Source organism: Salvelinus fontinalis, unplaced genomic scaffold (genome assembly GCF_029448725.1).
Source record: "Salvelinus fontinalis isolate EN_2023a unplaced genomic scaffold, ASM2944872v1 scaffold_0005, whole genome shotgun sequence".
Classification (NCBI taxonomy): Eukaryota; Metazoa; Chordata; class Actinopteri; order Salmoniformes; family Salmonidae; genus Salvelinus; species Salvelinus fontinalis.
In genome coordinates, this window is record NW_026600214.1 from 140,449 (window position 1) to 159,265 (window position 18,817).

The 18,817-nt window shown below is 41.4% G+C and overlaps 1 protein-coding gene across 1 annotated transcript in view; it reads left to right on the plus strand.

The window, feature by feature from the left end:
* Nucleotides 1-18,817, plus strand: part of LOC129841997 (NACHT, LRR and PYD domains-containing protein 3-like) — a 79,930-nt gene that overhangs the window by 41,545 nt on the left and 19,568 nt on the right. The window contains 6 exon segments of the mRNA XM_055910373.1: nucleotides 13,275-13,468; nucleotides 13,636-14,650; nucleotides 14,652-15,488; nucleotides 15,572-15,745; nucleotides 16,427-16,600; nucleotides 16,877-17,050. Of these exon segments, the coding sequence (XP_055766348.1) occupies nucleotides 13,275-13,468; nucleotides 13,636-14,650; nucleotides 14,652-15,488; nucleotides 15,572-15,745; nucleotides 16,427-16,600; nucleotides 16,877-17,050 (2,568 nt within the window).

The following is an 18,817-nucleotide window of genomic DNA, read 5'->3' on the forward strand; positions in this document are numbered from 1 at the left end:
GCTAGACGCGTCCCCTCATAACGCCGGTTCCCTTCTCCGGTTGCCTCTGCTCTCCTTAGTGCCTCCAGCTGTTCCCATGGGAGGCGATCCCTTCCAGCCAGGATCTCCTCCCATGTGTAGCAACCTTTACCGTCCAAAACATCCTCCCATGTCCATGAGTCCTGGTTACTTTGCCGCTGTTGTTGGTTCCGCTCATGCTGCTTGATCCAATGTTGGTGGGGAATTCTGTCACGATCGTGTAGAGGAGAGACGGACCAAAACGCAGCATGAGGAAAATAAGCCATCTTCTTTTTATTTTGAAGAAGGAAAAACGAAACAAAACACTTACAAACTAACAAAACAACAAACGACCGTGAAGCTAATAAACGTAGTGCACACACACAGGCTACAAACGTTCCACATAGACAATTCCCCACAAACAACTAAAGCCTATGGTTACCTTAAATATGGTTCCCAATCAGAGACAACAGTAACCAGCTGTCTCTAATTGAGAACCCATTCAGGCAACCATAGACTTTCCTAGACAACTACACACAACCATAGACACAGCTAGATCTCTATACTAAACATAAACCCAACTACTCTAATAAACCCCCTAAACCTTACAACCACCCTAGACACTACAAAAAACACATACATTCCCCATGTCACACCCTGACCTAACTAAAATAATAAAGAAAACAAAGAATACTAAGGCCAGGGCGTGACAGAGAGGTTGAAAATGTCAGTGAAGACACTTGCCAGTTGGTCAGCGCATGCACGCAGTACACGTCCTGGTAATCCGTCTGGCCCTGCGGCCTTGTGAATGTTGACCTGTTTAAAGGTCTTACTCACATTGGTTTCGGAGAGCATGTTCACACAGTCTTCCGGAACAGCTGATGCTCTCATACATGTTTCAGTGTTATTTGCCTCGAAGCGAGCATAGAAGTAGTTTAGCTCGTGGGGAGCTCTCGGCTGTGCTTCCCTTTTGTGGTCTGTAATGGTTTGCAAGCCCTGCCACGTCCGACGAGCGTCAGAGCCGTTGTAGTACGATTTGATCTTAGTCCTGTATTGATGCTTTGCCTGTTTGATGGTTCGTCGGAGGGCATAGCGGGATTTCTGATAAGCTTCCGGGTTAGTGTCCCGGTCCTTGAAAGCGGCCGCTCGAGCCTTTAGCTCAGTGCGGATGTTGCCTGTAATCTATGGCTTCTGGTTGGGGTATGTACGACGTAGGGTCACTGCGGGGACAACGTCATCAATGCACTTATTGAGGAAGCCAGTGACTGATGTGGTGTACTCCTCAATACCAGTGGAAGAATCCCCGAACATATTCCAGTCTGTGCTAGCAAAACAGTCCTGTAGCTTAGCATTTGCTTCATCTGACCACTTTCTTATTGACCGAGTCACTGGTGCTTCCTGCTTTAGTTTTTGCTTGTAAGCAGGAATCGGGAGGATAGAATTATGGTCCGATTTTCCAATTGGAGGGCGAGGGACAGCTTTGTACACGTCTCTTTGTGTGGAGTAAAGGTGGTCTAGAGTTTTTTCCCCCTCTGGTTGCATATTTAACATGATGGTCGTATACAGCTCATTGAGTGTGGTCTTAGTGCCAGCATCGGTTTGTGGTGGTATATAGACAGCTACAAAAAATACAGATGAAAACTCTCTTGGTAAGTAGTTTGGTCTACAGCTTATGAGATACTCTACCTCAGGTGAGCAAAACCTCGAGACTTCCTTAGATTTCGTGCACCAGCTGTTGTTTACAAATATACATAGACCTCCAAAGGCCGCTGTTCTATCCTGAATTAAAAGCTTAAAACCCGCCAGCTGTATGTTATTCATGTCGTCGTTCAGCCACGACTCTGTGAAACATAAGATATTACCATTTTTAATAATGTCCTGTTGATAGGATAGTCTTGATCGTATTTCGTCTATTTTATTATCAATTGATTGTACGTTGGCTAATAGGACCGATGGTAAAGGTAGATTACTCTCTTGGCGACGGATCGTTACAAGGCACCTGGACAGTCGTCCACGATACTTCTGGCTCTTTCTCCTGTGAATGACTGGGATGAGGGCCTTGTAGGGCGTCTGAAGTAAATCCTTCCTGTCCGACTCGTTGAAGAAAAAGTCTTCCTCCAGTACGGGGTGAGTAATCACTGTCCTGCTATCTAGAAGCTCTTTTCTGTCATAAGACACAGTGGCAGAAACATTATGTACAAAATAAGTTACAAATAATGCGAAAAAAACATACACAATAGCACCATTGGTTACGGGATCGTGACACGGCAGCCATCTCCCTCGGCGCCATTCTACCGAAAGTTTGTAGAAAGAGATTCGCAAAAAAAATTGTTTAAACAGCTGTGGGGGCAGGACCTTTTACTCCTGACCAATCAGACCAATCAGCTGCCTATTGTTGCCACCATTAGCTAGATTGTGCCATCAATCAAATCTCAGGAAGTAGCTTGAAGAGGAATCGTATTTGCAACCACGAATCTTACTGTGTGACCATGAAATTCATAATACAAACTCACGGGGTTCTGTCATTATTATAACCCCATAGATCATCATCTGGTTTATAATGATGACAGAACCCACATGTCACCAGAATAAGACCCTCCATATTTATTGAAAGGAGAATCATCAAGCTCATCGCTGTGCATCACCCATCATTACTTATTTCATCTGTTGCCTAATAAACTGCAGTTGTATTGAAAGGACCACAAACCATATCATCACGTGACTCAAACTTTACTTAGGTAATATATATTTATATACAATTTATAATTGATATATATATTTGTGTATAGGCATTTCCACCACCTTTTCTCACATAATTTATTTTACAAACGCTCAAGATCCCACTGCGTATTTTGTTTTGTCGACTTCTGGAAAGTTTACCAACAAATTGTCTGTTTGTTGGTAAAGGCAGGCCTGTCTTTAAAAATTGTATCCGAGATGTACTTTACTGTCATAAAAGGTTGGATGGAAGCCTGGTTACATCCATGTGTTTTTTTACCTCTACTTTACACACAAATGTTTGGTCACCCTCTATTCACTATTTTCACTCTCAAACGTGAATTAAAATTTTTCAAGTTTTACCTGTGAAACTTCCCTGCAGAATCTCTGCAAGCCAACCATTTGATCTCAATCAGCTATTGAGTTTTGTACAGTGGTGTTTTGAATGATGTACAGTAAGTGAATTTTAGAGCAGATGGTGTTAACTATGGAACGCCGTTTGGGTCTTTGCGTGTCAAAAAAAGATATGTCAAAGAACACTATTTGACGTGTCAAATAAGCTTTTAATTTGACACGTCAAATAACACCAATTCTATTATAGAATGTTGTGTGTGCTGAATTTGCACTTGCAAGCCAAGCACCACCACTACTATCAGTAGCACTGTCAAAGCTGTACAAAAAGTCTGCAAAACAGTCTGCAAATAAGCCGTCCAAGAACGATGTTACAATACAGCATTGGTAATAAGGCATTATTTCTTCGACCGCAACTTCTGGGGTAGCTAGCTTTAGCTTGGTACCTAGCTAGCACCAATACAACCAGCCTGAAAACAATGACCAGTAGAAACTGCAGTCATTTTCATTATTCTTAGCAATGATTTAGGAATCCCTGTGAGTAAATATTAGCTAGGTTGCCACTTGTTGTTCGCCTATTGATAATGAACTTCAGTTCAAGAAAATAAATAGCTAGCCAGCTACTTAACCCTGTTACCCAAAGCTAACGTTATAAGCAGCATGCTAGCTTCATCTGGCTAGTGAGGCTCGACCGGACCGGGGTTATGTGTTGTGACGCTAGCCACAATAAGGATTAGGCACAATAGTTGAATTTGCTGTTGCCTTCAAAATAAAAGGACCTCTTTGAAAGTGATGCAGAAGGTTACAATTGGTGGAATCATGCCATATTTAGACTAGATAATGTTAAACAAGGTTAGAATGTGAACCAATGAAATGGGGTATCAGTCTCCTCGGTGACACCCACAGAACACAATGCAAAATTATCGTGGGACTGTGACTGCTAAATCACCTCCCCAGTCAGCCTATTGTGTGTATTGACATACATATTGCACTGTACAGCTTTACCTGAGGTTTGGGGAATCAGTCTACTCAACACCCAAGATATTTTTTCCCAACGTCCTCCTCAAAGTTATCAGACTCCAAAACATCCACACAGTATTGGTTTTCCTCTGTTCAATATACATAGGTTGACAATAAATGTTGCTCAATTCAGTTGTTTCAGAGATCCGCAATAAGAGCTATGATACTAATGTCCTCTGGTTGTCACTGAGTAGACTGATACCACATGTCATTGATCCACAATCCATAGGTAAGGCTGTACAGTGAAATAAGTATGTCCTATGGGACTCGCATTCATGGCCGGATGTGATAAAGACTGGATTAGAACTAGGTACTACAGTGACGCTTCTTGCACTGAGATGCAGTGCCTTAGAACGCTGCGCCACTCTGGAGCCCGTACATCAGTGTGATTTCAACAGATTTTTGTCAAATTAACAAATGGTCTTTTTTTGATTTTATATAACAACATTCCAACTATTCATCTATTCATTTATGGCATAATTCTACTATTTGTATTTATTTGCATCACTGTCGATGACATACTTTTATTTTGAAGGCTAACCTCATTGTGGCTAATCCTTATTGTGGCTAGCTTCACATAGATGGGTCCAACCACCATTAATCAAATTAGAAATGTCTTATAAATTAGCTGGCTAACTACAGCTACTGAAACAGATTGTCGTTTTGCTATGTTTTTGGGGAAGAACATTGTTTGTATCCATGAGCTAGCTAGCTTTTTTTATGACCAGCACTGTAGGTGCGCAAGACAACTTTACCAGCATCATAGTATACGTATCAATGAATGGTTGTGACAAATGAAATACGAGTGATAGTGTAATCAACGTGTAATAACTACATAATAATTTAACACGTTCATACAGTTTTTTACATGACGTACAGTCATATTCAGGTCCTGATTGGACAACAAGCTTATTTGACATCTTTTTTTGACACGCAAAGACCCAAACGACGTTCCATAGTTAACAAACTGCATCACACCTGTGTTTTGTTTCAATCACAGCACATATATGTTTTTTTTGTAACAATATTTTTATTGGAATTTCACAATTTTCACCCATATTAAGAGATACAACAACAGAGACAAAGCAAAAAAACAGCACTCACTTACTTACCTGCGTATATATATACATATACATACATACGCATACATACACATATACATACACACATACATACATACACCATTTTCCTCTCCCCGCTCGGCGCTTCTCTCACCCCATCCCCATCATTGCGTCTCTCAATACATACATTTTAAACAAACTTACCAACAGAAATTAAACAAAAAGCTCAGTTTAAACCAAGAAGTTAGGTTCCACACATGGAATGTACAGTGTAATTCTTAAATACATAGATCACCACCATTCTAAGAGAATCCTTGCAGCATAATAGCTGCTACCTCAGGTTCTAGGTAATTTAGATAGGGTTCCCAAACTTTGTAGAACTGATCTGTTTTAGAATGCAATGTACATGTCAGATATTCCAGAGGCACCCATTCAAATAGTATCTTATGCCAATCTTTAATAGAAGGAACCTTATCACTAATCCACCGTAAAAGGATGTTTTTCCTCACTGCGAAGGTAAGGATGTTGTAAAGCCTCCTCTTACCCACAGAAGTAACATGCCTACTAGGGAGACCTAACAGTAACGAAACTGGGTCCAATTCTAGATCAACCCCTAGGATCTTTTCAATTTCTTGCAGAACACCAGACCAGTATCGTTGTATTTTGGTACATGACCATAAACAATGTGTTAGGGTGCCTGTATCAGTTTTGCATTTAAGACACTGAGGAGAAGAGGAAGAGGGGCTAAAGGCATGTCTGCGATTTGGGGATATATGCAATCTGTGTATTATTCTTAATTGGATTGCTCTAGTACGGTTACATATAGATATTGTTTTTGCATATCTCCAAATGTCCTCCCACATCTCTTCGTCAATAGTAACAGACAATTCTTTCTCCCACACTTGTTTCACCCTCTGTGTGTCGACAGCAGAAAAGGACCTTAAAGCATCATAAAACAGACTTACAGACATTTTCCTTCGTGGGAAAAAAAGCATTCAATGACAGACATATCAGGGTTACCAATTAAGGTGGTGCTCTTCAGAATATGTCTTACTTGTAGGAAGCGGAAAAAGTCCTGCTTTGGGAGTCTATTTCTCGACCATCTACTCAAATGACAATAAAATCTTATCATCAAATAAGTCATTTAGTCTGCGTATGCCCTTATTAAGCCAAAAGTTAAAGCCAGCATCCAGCAATCCTGGACCAAAATCTGGGTTGTTAAGAATTGGGGTAAGAGCAGAGGTTAGTTTGAACCTTCCCAGGAAGTGTTGAACTGATCTCCATACTTTGAGTGTGTTAAGTGTAATGGGATTATTGCAGTGATCTTTTACAGACTTGAAACTTCTGTTTTAAATAAAAGATCCTCTAAGGGGTATTTTGAAAGAGAAGTCTCAATGTCTAACCAAATAGAGGAGTCATCGTTTGTGATCCAGTCAGAAATATAACATAGTTGGGCACACCACTGATAGAACCTAATATTGGGCAGATCCAAGCCCCCCATAGAACTTGGCAGCTGCAATATTGCCATCTTTAGTCTTGGCTTGCGTTTACTCCATATAAAGGAACTTAGCCATCCATTTACATCCTTTACTACCTTATTGGAGAGTAATACTGGGATCATTTGGATTGGGTAAAGTAGTCTAGGTAAAATGTTCATTTTCAACAGGGATATTCTACCCAACCAAGAAATCGGGAGAGAGTTCCAGCGCTCCAGATCCTGTCTTATTGTATCAAACAAGGGAACAAAATTGGCTTTGTATATTTGCTGGAATTTAGGAGTTACAAATATACCCAGATGCGTAAAACCTGAGGGAGACCATTTAAAAGGGAAGGGGGGAGAAGTATTAGGTACAGAGTGAAGGTTACCAAGTGGCATAGCCTCTGATTTAGTTAAGTTAATCTTGTAGCCTGAGAATTTCCTGGATAATTCAATAATATTAACAAGAGATGTAATTGAAGTCTCGAGACTAGAGATGAATATCAGGACATCATCAGCATACAAGCTTATTTTATGGTGAACATCACCAATGAGCAGCCTCTGTATAGCAGGCGTTACCCTGATGGCCTCGGCCAGTGGTTCCATAACGAGTGCAAATAGGAGAGGGGACAAAGGACAGCCCTGTCTGGTACCGCTGTATATAGAGAAGCTATTTGACCTTAGCCTATTAGTAAGGACAGCAGCCTGCAGATCATCATATAAAACTTTCACCCATTTTATAAAGTTGTCCCCTAGACCAAATTTATTTAGAGCAAAGAATAGGTAAGACCACTCCACACGATCAAATGCTTTCTCAGCATCTAGGGAGAGCACAAGACCATTGATAGCACTTTGTTGGTAGGCTTGAATTACATTAAGAAGCCGCCTGACATTGTAGCATGACTTATGGCCCTTAATGAAGCCAGTTTGGTCTCCTTTCACAATTAGTGGCAGTGAGTCCTCTAATCTTGTGGCTAGAATTTTATAAAACAATTTTCTATCCACATTCAGAAGGGAAATTGGTCTGTACGAGGAACAAGACTCTGGACATATTCCCTTTTTGAGAATAAGTGATATGTTGGCTTCTCTCAGCGTTTGAGGGAGCTGGTCATTTGAAAATGAGTGGTTAAACATATCACGCAATGGCTCAAGGATCAGGCCATGGAACTCTTCATAGAACTCACTACAAAACCCGTCTGGTCCTGGGGCCTTACCATTTTGCAGATTCTTAATTGCGAACATTATCTCTTCCTCGGTAATAGGGGCATTAAGGAGAGACTTCTGTTCTTCGGAAATAGTAGGGAGCTCAATCTTAGAAAATAAATTCTCCATTAATTTGGGTGCATTATTTGGCAGTTCTGAGGCATAAAGATTTGCATAAAATTTCTTAAATTAGTCATTTATAAATGTGTTTTCATATAAATGATTGCCATCAGAATCAGTAATAGTAGCAATTGACTGTGAGTCCGCTCTCTTTTTAGCTAGGTACACCAAGTACTTTCCTGGCTTATCGCCATGTTCATATAGCTTTTGCCTGACAAATCTAATTTTCTTTTCAGCGTCCTGTGTTAGGAGAGAGTCCAACGTTCATCTAAGGACTGATATTTCCTTTATTAGGGCAGGAGTGGGAGTTTTAATGTAGTCCTTCTCCTTAGTTCCTAATTCACCCTCTAACGTTTTTTGCTTTTCCCGCTTTTTCCGCCTCTTAGTAGCTGTGTGAATGTATGGTCTTTAAGAATGGTTGTATTCAACCTCCAATGTCAGATTGAATGCCCCTTTGAGTTTTATGTCCAGGATCATCTCCGAGTGATCAGATATGACTATGCTTCCTATCCTAGCGGATAAAACAGACTGCAAAGACGTCCTGGGCATAAAAAAGTAATCTATTCTAGTCTGACATCCATGAGTTGCAGAAAAAAAAGTGAACTCTCTGTTGGAGGGGTGAAAATTTCTCCAAACATCAGCATACCCCAGATCATCACAAATAGCTTTAAGTGACTTAGCTTGAGGAGAGAGTGAAGCTATACTGTTGGGAATCTTATCAATAAGGGGGTTCAACAAACAATTAATATCTCCTCCAACCACTGCAGTGTCTGAGTTTAATTCTGAAAAGTCTAGAAATACCTTAGTGAGGAAATCAGGGGGGTGGGCAGGGGGGAAGTAAATATTCACTATGGAAATGTTCTGCCCTTGTAAAGTACCATTTAATTATAACAAAGCGACCAAATTTATCTTTCACACAATTCAAGACCTTAAGTGGTAAGTTCTTTTTCACAAGAATTGCTACACCTCTACTTCTGGATGTAAATGATGAGAAAAACACTTGACCAAACCCCCCTTGTTGTAATTTCAGATGCTCCTTATCATCCAAATGAGTTTCTTGCAATATCAATATTTTCTTTTTTCAAAAAAAGACAGTACCTTCTTCCTTTTAATGGGGTTATGGCTCCCTATAATGTTCCATGTACATACAGGTAATGTATGTAAGGTAATGTACATAATGGCAGGTCTGTTACCTGCCATTGCACTTTGACCGTTCAATATCCAGACTGAATCCTACTGTAAAAGTGGGGTGGTACCTTTTTCCATGTGTTGAACTCTCTTCTATCTCACCGAGCATAAACAAACGATATGAACCCTGAACTCGAACTATACTAAACCCAAAAATTAAACATGTAAAGATCCAAAAGGGGGTTTTCCCACTAGCTAACATGCAGGGGATTTCAACTTTCCAATGTAGACTCTTAAGTCCGCATTGCCAGTCAAAAGCCTCATCCTTTATATATATGGAAATTAAAATCAATAGAAGAAGATTGAGGCTCTTCCACCTAAAACCAAGCCTGGGCACCAATATAGATTCTCACACATCGCAGTCTGAGATATAGCGGCAGTTACTTTAGCAAGAAAAATAATAAAGATACGAATATTACTGAACCGGAGCACGTGAGAACTCATACCACTGTTTCATGATCAGATTCAAATAAAAAAAAAGTTATCCAATGCTGCCGAGGTGCAGCTTAAAGTTATTTACCCGAGAGAGTCAATAAACGCAGCAGACTCTTCAGGTGTGTAGAGTTTTTTTAGGCGATCGGTTGACCATAATCTTCAATGTGGCCGGGTACAGCAGTGCGTAGTCCATCTTCATTCTCTTGAGTCGAGCCTTCGCCTCATCAAATGCTTTGCATCTTCGTACATCCGCTGTGGAATAATCATTGAAGAATGAGACCTTTGGACCTTTACGTTGACTACCGTCAGAACCGATGCTTCTAGCCGCATCCATGACGCGCTGCTTGTTGGTGAAGTTGTGGAACTTTATAACCACTGGCAGTGGGCGCTGGTTGGGACCGGGTATCGGTGCTTGAGAGCGATGTGCTCTGTCCAGCTTCACACGACCAGCCTTAGTGTCCATTTGTAGGTAGCCAGGGATCCATTCATCAAAAGATTTTACTGAACGTGTCCCTTCAGAATTTTCCGGGAGTCCCACAACACGAATATTGCATCTGCGTCCTCGATTATCCAAGTCGTCAATGTGCTCTGCCATTTCCCGCACCTGTTTCTCAGGTGCTTTTATCTTAGTGCCCATAGATGTAGTTGAAGTTTCCACTGTAGCAATTCTTCCTCCCGCCTCATCCACACGCTTGATAACCCTCTGTAGTTCAGCTGAATGGCCTGCTGTTGCTTCCAAGACCGTTTATATCTTAACGTCGATCACTTTAGTAATGTCATCCGTCATCTTTTGAATCACCATGTCCATTGTGCCTGGATCCGCAGTGGTGTTAGCTTCGCTAACGTTAGCTAGCTCCTCCTGCACATCTACAGGGATGGTGGTTTTGGTCGAGTTCTTAGTAGTTCTGTTGGGCATGTTGTCGGAGATTTTTGAGAAATAGCCGTCAAAACTCAGTGTAGGATAACTTATTTAGCCAATTCTACCACTTTTTCAAGCTAGGAGATTAATGTAAAAATATAAATTTACGAACGCCACGGGAGCTCGCTGAAACACAGTGTTCTCTCTACGGCGCCATTTTGTCCCACATCCACAGCACATACAGTATATCACAAAAGTGAGTACACCCCTCACATTTTTGTAAATATTTAAGTGTATCTTTTCATGTGACAACACTGAAGAAATGACACTCTGCTACAATGTAAAGTAGTGAGTGTATAACAGTGTAAATTTGCTGTTCCCCCAAAATAACTCAACACACAGCCATTAATATTTAAACCGCTGGCAACAAAAGTGAGTACACCCCCAAGTGAAAATGTCCAAATTGGGCCCAATTAGCCATTTTCCCTCCCCGGTGTCATGTGACTCGTTAGTGTTACAAGGTCTCAGGTGTGAATGGGGAGCAGGTGTGTTAAATTTGGTGTCATCGCTCTCACACTCCCTCATACTGACTGGTCACTGGAAGTTCAACATGGCACCTCATGGCAAAGAACTCTCTGAGGATCTGAAAAAAATAATTGTTGCTCTACATAAAGATGGCCTGGCCTATAAGAAGATTGCCAAGACCCTGAAACTGAGCTGCAGCATGGTGGCCAAGACCATACAGCGGTTTAACTGGACAGGTTCCACTCAGAACAGGCCTCGCCATGGTCGACGAAAGATGTTGAGTGCACGTGCTCAGCGTCATATCCAAAGGTTGTCTTTGGGAAATAGACGTATGAGTGCTGCCAGCATTGCGGCACAGGTTGAAGGGGTGGGGGGGTCAGCCTGTCAGTGCTCAGACCATACGCCATACACTGCGTCAAATTGGTCTGCATGGCTGTCGTCCCAGAAGGAAGCCTCTTCTAAAGATGATGCACAAGAAAGCTCGCAAACAGTTTGCTGAAGACAAGCAGACTAAGGACATGGATTACTGGAACAATGTCCTGTGGTCTGATGAGACCAAGATAAACTTATTTGGTTCAGATGGTGTCAAGCGTGTGGCGGCAACCAGGTGAGGTGTACAAAGACAAGTGTGTCTTGCCTACAGTCAAGCATGGTGGTGGGAGTGTCATGCTCTGGGGCTGCATGAGTGCTGCCGGCACTGGGGAGCTACAGTTAATTGAGGGAACCATGAATGCCAACATGTACTGTGACATACTGAAGCAGAGCATGATCCCCTCCCCTCGGAGACTGGGCCGCAGGGCAGTATTCCAACATGATAACGACCCCAAACACACCTCCAAGATGACCACTGCCTTGCTAAAGAAGCTGAGGGTAAAGGTGATGGACTGGCCAAGCATGTCTCCAGACCTAAACCCTATTGAGCATCTGTGGGGCATCCTCAAACGGAAGGTGAAGGAGTGCAAGGTCTCTAATATCCACCACCTCCGTGATGTCATCATGGAGGAGTGGAAGAGGACTCCAGTGGCAACCTGTGAAGCGCTGGTGAACTCCATGCCCAAGAGGGTTAAGGCAGTGCTGAAAAATGATGGTGGCCACACAAAATATTAACACTTTGGGCCCAATTTGGACATTTTCACTTAGGGGTGTACTCACTTTTGTTGCCAGCGGTTTAGACATTAATGGCTGTGTGGGTTATTTTGAGGGGACAGCAAATGTACACTGTTATACAAGCTGTACACTCACTACTTTACATTGTAGCAAAGTGTCATTTCTTCAGTGTTGTCACATGAAAAGATATATACTCAAATATTTACAAAAATGTGAGGGGTGTACTCACTTTTGTGATATACTGTATGTTGACCAGTGACACGCTGTTGAGTTTTGGCTGAATCATAGAGAAATTTGACAATTTTCACACCCATCCTAAAATCTCATAAGAAATGTGGTGTTTTTCTTCCAGTAACATTATACTATGCTGTTATATTGGGGTTTTGTCCTCCAGTAACGTTATACTATGCTGTTATATTGGGGTTTTGTCCTCCAGTAACGTTATACTATGCTGTTATATTGGGGATTTGTCCTCCAGTAACGTTATACTATGCTGTTATATTGGGGTTTTGTCCTCCAGTAACGTTATACTATGCTGTTATATTGGGGATTTGTCCTCCAGTAACGTTATACTATGCTGTTATATTGGGGTTTTGTCCTCCAGTAACGTTATACTATGCTGTTATATTGGGGTTTTGTCCTCCAGTAACATTATACTATGCTGTTATATTGGCTTCTGTAGAATACCATAATTATGTTATCTTGCAGATATTGATTCTGATCTAACTTTATTAAACAAGCACCTTTCTCCATTCATCACTGAAATGGCCAGTGAATGAGTAGAGCAGAGACTATGTAAAGTAGAGAATCCCATACAGTGAATGAGTACAACAGAGACTATGTAAAGTAGAGAATCCCATACAGTGAATGAGTACAACAGAGACTATGTAAAGTAGAGAATCCCATACAGTGAATGAGTACAACAGAGACTATGTAAAGTAGAGAATACCATACAGTGAATGAGTACAACAGAGACTATGTAAAGTAGAGAATACCATACAGTGAATGAGTACAACAGAGACTATGTAAAGTAGAGAATCCCATACATACGCAGGAGCTTCTGTTTTTTTGCTATCTGGAAAAGGCTTCCAGAGAATTGGGAACTGCAGCCACTTAGTTTAAAGAAACACCAGGACTTGAGTTCAGCTATGCAGTTGTTGAAATTGATTCTCTATTATTAATGAAGTGATATGTCTCCCTGTTTTGTTGAAAGTGTCCAGAAGAAAAGAGCAGAGTCACCTTCATCCAGCCAGGAACCTCTGAGACATGTCAAAATGTCTGAACAACAAAGGAAAAGCTCTGACTACCAGTTGAACTATGAAAATGTTCAGGAGTCGGTTGAGATGATGGAGAGGATTGACAGCGAGGGTGCTGTGAGGTTCACCCACAGCCCTCTGGGTAGGAGTGGTAAGACGGAGTTACAACAGTCCTCCCTGTCTCTCCCCAGTCCACACCTTAAATCTCTATTGATCAAATTACTTCTTTAATATTTGATCATGTTGATCAGTTTTAACTTTCAAAAGTTAATCTTCTAGTATTATGTTATTAATATCAATCTCATTGTTTTCCTACAGGTGAAACTCTGCTGACAGTCCAACAAGACATTAAGGCTAATCTGAAACACAAGTATCAACACATATCTGAAGGAATTGGACACCATGGAAACCAAAGTCTGTTCAAGGACATCTACACAGAGCTCTACATCACAGAGGGTGGAAGTGGAGGGCTCAGTAATGAACATGAGGTTAGACAGATAGAGATGGCATCCAAGAAACAAACCACACAAGCGACATCAATCAAATGCAACGAAATCTTCAAGACTTTACCTGGACAAGGCAAACCTATCAGAACTGTGCTGACAAAAGGAATCGCTGGCATTGGAAAAACAGTCTCTGTACAGAAGGTCATCCTTGACTGGGCAGAGGGAAAAGCAAATCAGGACGTTCATTTCATGTTTCCTCTTCCTTTCCGTGATCTGAACCTGAAAAAGGACCAATACAGTCTGATGCAACTTCTTTCCCACTACTTCCCAGATCTGAAAGAGATTGACAGCATTGAAGATGGTGAAACCAAAACTGTTTTCATTTTTGATGGTCTGGATGAGTGTCGACTTCCTCTAGACTTCAAAAACAATGAGAAGTGCTGTGATGTCACGAAGCCAACCTCAGTGGACGTGCTGCTGACAAACCTCATCGAGGGGAATCTTCTTCCCTCTGCTCTCCTCTGGGTAACCTCACGGCCTGCAGCAGCCAATCAGATCCCTCCTGAGTGTATTGACCAGGTGACAGAGGTACGAGGGTTCAATGATCCACAGAAGGAGGAGTACTTCAGGAAGAAAGTCACAGATCAGGAAATGGCCAATGAAATCATCACCCACATGAAGACATCAAGGAGCCTCCACATCATGTGCCACATGCCAGTCTTCTGTTGGATGTCAGCCACTGTCCTTGAGATGATGCTGAAAGAGGCAGAGAAGGATGAAGTCCCCAAAACTCTGACCCAGATGTACTCACACTTCATGCTCATCCAAATCATTGTGAAGAACAAGAAGTACAACAAAGCCACAGAGACAAACCCAAAGGAACTGTCTGTCAGACAAAGAGATGATCCTGAAACTGGCAAAGCTGGCTTTCCAACAGCTGCAGAAGGGCAACCTGATCTTCTATGAGGAGGACCTGAGAGAGTGTGGCCTTGATGTCACAGAGGCATCGGTGTACTCAGCATTGTGTACAGAGATCTTTAAAGAAGAATCTGGGCTGTACCAAGACAAGGTCTACAGCTTTGTGCATCTGAGCATTCAGGAGTTTCTAGCAGCAGTGCATGCTTTAGAATCATGTCTGGGCAAGGAGGAAAATGTTTTCTCCCCCAAAGCAGTCCCTTTTAATTATAATGATGATCGTGATTACGATTATTACGATGATGATTACGATGCTGATGAAGAGGAGTCAATCCAGTTGTCTGACTTACACAGGAAAGCAGTGGTCCAGGCCTTGAAGAGTAAGAATGGACACTTGGACCTGTTCCTCCGCTTCCTTCTGGGTCTCTCACTGGAGTCCAATCAGCATCTGTTACGAGGCCTTCTGACACCGACAGGAAGAACAACACAGAGCAATAAGAAAACAGTTGAGAGAACAGTCAGGTACCTTTCATACAAGATCAAGGAGGAATCCTCACCAGAAAGGATCATCAACTTGTTCCACTGTCTGAATGAACTTGGTGCCAACTCTCTAGTTGAAGACATGCAGACCTCCCTGCATTCAGGAACTCTTTCAGAAACAAGACTAGAACCTGACCAATGTTCAGCCCTGGCCTACCTGTTACTGATGTCAGAGGAGGTGCTGGAGGAGTTTGACCTGAAGACATACAAAACAATAGAGGAAGGTTATCAGAGGTTGCTGCCGGTCGTGAAAACCTGCAAGAGAGCACTGTAAGTTCTGTTATTGAGTTGATGTTTACAGTATCAGTATAATGAAGGATTTGTATATCTAACAGATTATCTCCTCTCTCCAGACTGGATGGCTGTGAACTCACATATAAATCCTGTGAGACTCTGGCCACAGCTCTGCAGACACCAAACTCCCCCCTGAGAGAACTGAACCTCAGCAACAATGACCTGAGAGACAGAGGAGTGGAGCTGCTCTGTGTTGGACTAACCAGTCCACTCTGCAACATACAGACACTGGTGTGAGTAAAATATCTTGTGTCTACTGTGTGTTTTATATATTTTGTATTTAGTTAGTATGTGTATGTTTTTAATATTATTTTACCATCTTGGTAAATATGCAGAAACATACATACAATGTGATAAATATAAGAAACTAAGGTTGAATATATTGAGTGAGTTAGTATGTCTTTAACATAGTCTAATCATGTCCTTCTGTTATTGTCTTAATGCATCTGTGATAACGTGCGTCTCGGTGAGAGGTGTAGGAGTCAGGCGCAGGAGAGCAGGGATGTCTGAGAAGCGTGTTTAATCATACAGTCCACCAATACAAAAATGGCACAGAAGAAAATCCAAAAACTACGCTCACGATACTAATCAACTCGTGCAAACGCACCGAGGAACAAACACAGTTCCGACACTTTACATACACGTGTGTAAATCGTGAACACAACAAACATCAAATACAATCGAGGGCAATACACACAAGTCTAATCCCGCACGAACTAAGGCAGGCAACAGGTACACACAGAAATAAACGCAATTGAAACCAGGTGTGAAAATAATCAGACAAAACAAACAGAAAAGGAAAAAGGAATCGGTGGTGGCTAGTAACAAGGAGAGGAGTAGAAGTCGTGACAGCATCTCATTATTCTTAAAGCTTTGCATATTTAACAGTGTATCAACATATCTCCTCTCTCCAGACTGGATGGCTGTAAACTCACATATAAATCCTGTGAGACTCTGGCCTCAGCTCTGCAGACACCAAACTCCCCCCTGGGAGAACTGGACCTCAGCTACAATGACCTGGGAGACAGAGGAGTGGAGCTGCTCTGTGTTGGACTAACCAGTCCACTCTGCAACATACAGACACTAGTGTGAGTTAAATATCTTCAGTATCCTCTGTCTATAGAGTTGACATATTTGTAGTAATTATGTGTTGTTATGTTTTTAACATTATTTGAACATCTTGTTAAATATGCAGAAACATACATAGATGTGATAAATATATGAAACTAAAGTTAAATATCTTGACTGAGTTAGTATGTTTTTAACATAGTCTAATCATGTCCTTCTGTTATTGTCTTAATGCATCTCATTATTCTTAAAGCTTTGCATATTTAACAGTATGTCAACATATCTCCTCTCTCCAGACTAGCTGACTGTAAACTCACATATGAATCCTGTGAGACTCTGGCCTCAGCTCTGCAGGCACCAAACTCCCCCCTGAGAGAACTGAACCTCAGCTTTAATGACCTGGGAGACAGAGGAGTGGAGCTGCTCTGTGTTGGACTAACCAGTCCACTCTGCAACATACAGACACTAGTGTGAGTTAACGTTCTTCAGTATCCACTGTCTTTATAGTGTTTATATATTTGTAGTTATGTTAACATTATTTGAACATCTTGGTAAATATGTAGAAACATTCATCAAATGTGATAAATCTATCAAACTAAGGATAAATCTCTTGAGTGAGTTAGTATGTGTTTTTAGAAAAAAAAATATATAAAAATATATAAACTATTGGAACCAAGACTTTAAAATAACTGATATTGGTCACAAGATGGAGGGAATGTTGGAACATAACTAATGAAATTAAAGTTAGCAAAAATGTACTATTAATCCAGGATAAACTAATGTATAGAATTTATTACACGAGAAAAATTAACAAATTCTACAGCACAACGACAGAGTCGTGTCTTAAGTGTAAATCTAATGAGTAAATAATTCATGCTTTCTGGGAATGCTATAATTCCTAAAGTTATGGGCGGAGTTAGAAGTTGTCTGTCAGAAGTATTACAATGTAAACATACTTTTAATCCGTCTGTCTGCATATTTCATGACATGGCAAATGGGTGGTGTAGAAAGAGACCCAATGAGCTGGACGATTCTCTTCTCATCACTCATCTTGTAAAAACATTGACTAAAAATACACTTGAAGTCGGATGTCAAATCCAATTGTATTTGTCACATACACATGGTTAGCAGATGTTAATGCGAGTGTAGCGAAATGCTTGTGCTTCTAGTTCCGACAATGCAGTAATAACCCACGAGTAATCTAACCTAACAATTTCACAACAGCTACCTTATCCACACAAGTGTAAAGGAATGAAGAATATGTACATAAAGATATCTGAATGAGTGATGGTACAGAACGGCATAGGCACGATGCAGTAGATGGTATCGAGTACAGTATATACATATGAGATGAGTAATGTAGGGTATGTAAACATATAAGAGTGCATTGTTTAAAGTGGCTAGTGATACATGTATTATGTAACAGTATAACTTTAGACCGTCCCCTCGCCCCGACCTCTGCGCGAACCAGGGACCCTCTGCACACATCAACAACTGACACCCACGAAGCGTCGTTACCCATCGCTCCACAAAAGCCGCGGCCCTTGCAGAGCAAGGGGAAACCCTACTTAAGTCTCAGAGCAAGTGACGTAACTGATTGAAATGCTAGTAGCGCGTACCCGCTAACTAGCTAGCCATTTCACATCCGTTACAATTACATCAAGATGGCAAGATGCAGTAGATGGTATAGAGTACAGTATATACAGTGGGAAGAAGAAGTATTTGATACACTGCCGATTTTGCAGGTCTTCCTACTTACAACGCATGTAGAGGTCTGTCATTTTTATCATAGGTAGTACACTTCAACTGTGAGAGACGGAATCTGAAGCAAAAATCCAGAACATCACATTGTATGATTTTTAAGTAATTAATTTGCATTTTATTGCATGACATAAGTATTTGATACATCAAAAAAGCAGAACTTAATATTTGGTACAGAAACTTTGGTTTGCAATTACAGAGATCATACGTTTCCTGTAGTTCTTGACCAGTTTAGCACACACTGCCACAGGGATTTTGGCCCACTCCTCCATACAGACCTTCTCCAGATCCTTCAGGTTTCGGGGCTGTCGCTGGGCAATACTGACTTTCAGCTCCCTCCATAGATTTTCTATTGGGTTCAGGTCTGGAGACTGGCTAGGCCACTCCAGGACCTTGAGATGCTTCTTACGGAGCCACTCCTTAGTTGCCCTGGCTGTGTGTTTCGGGTCGTTGTCATACTGGAAGACCCAGCCATG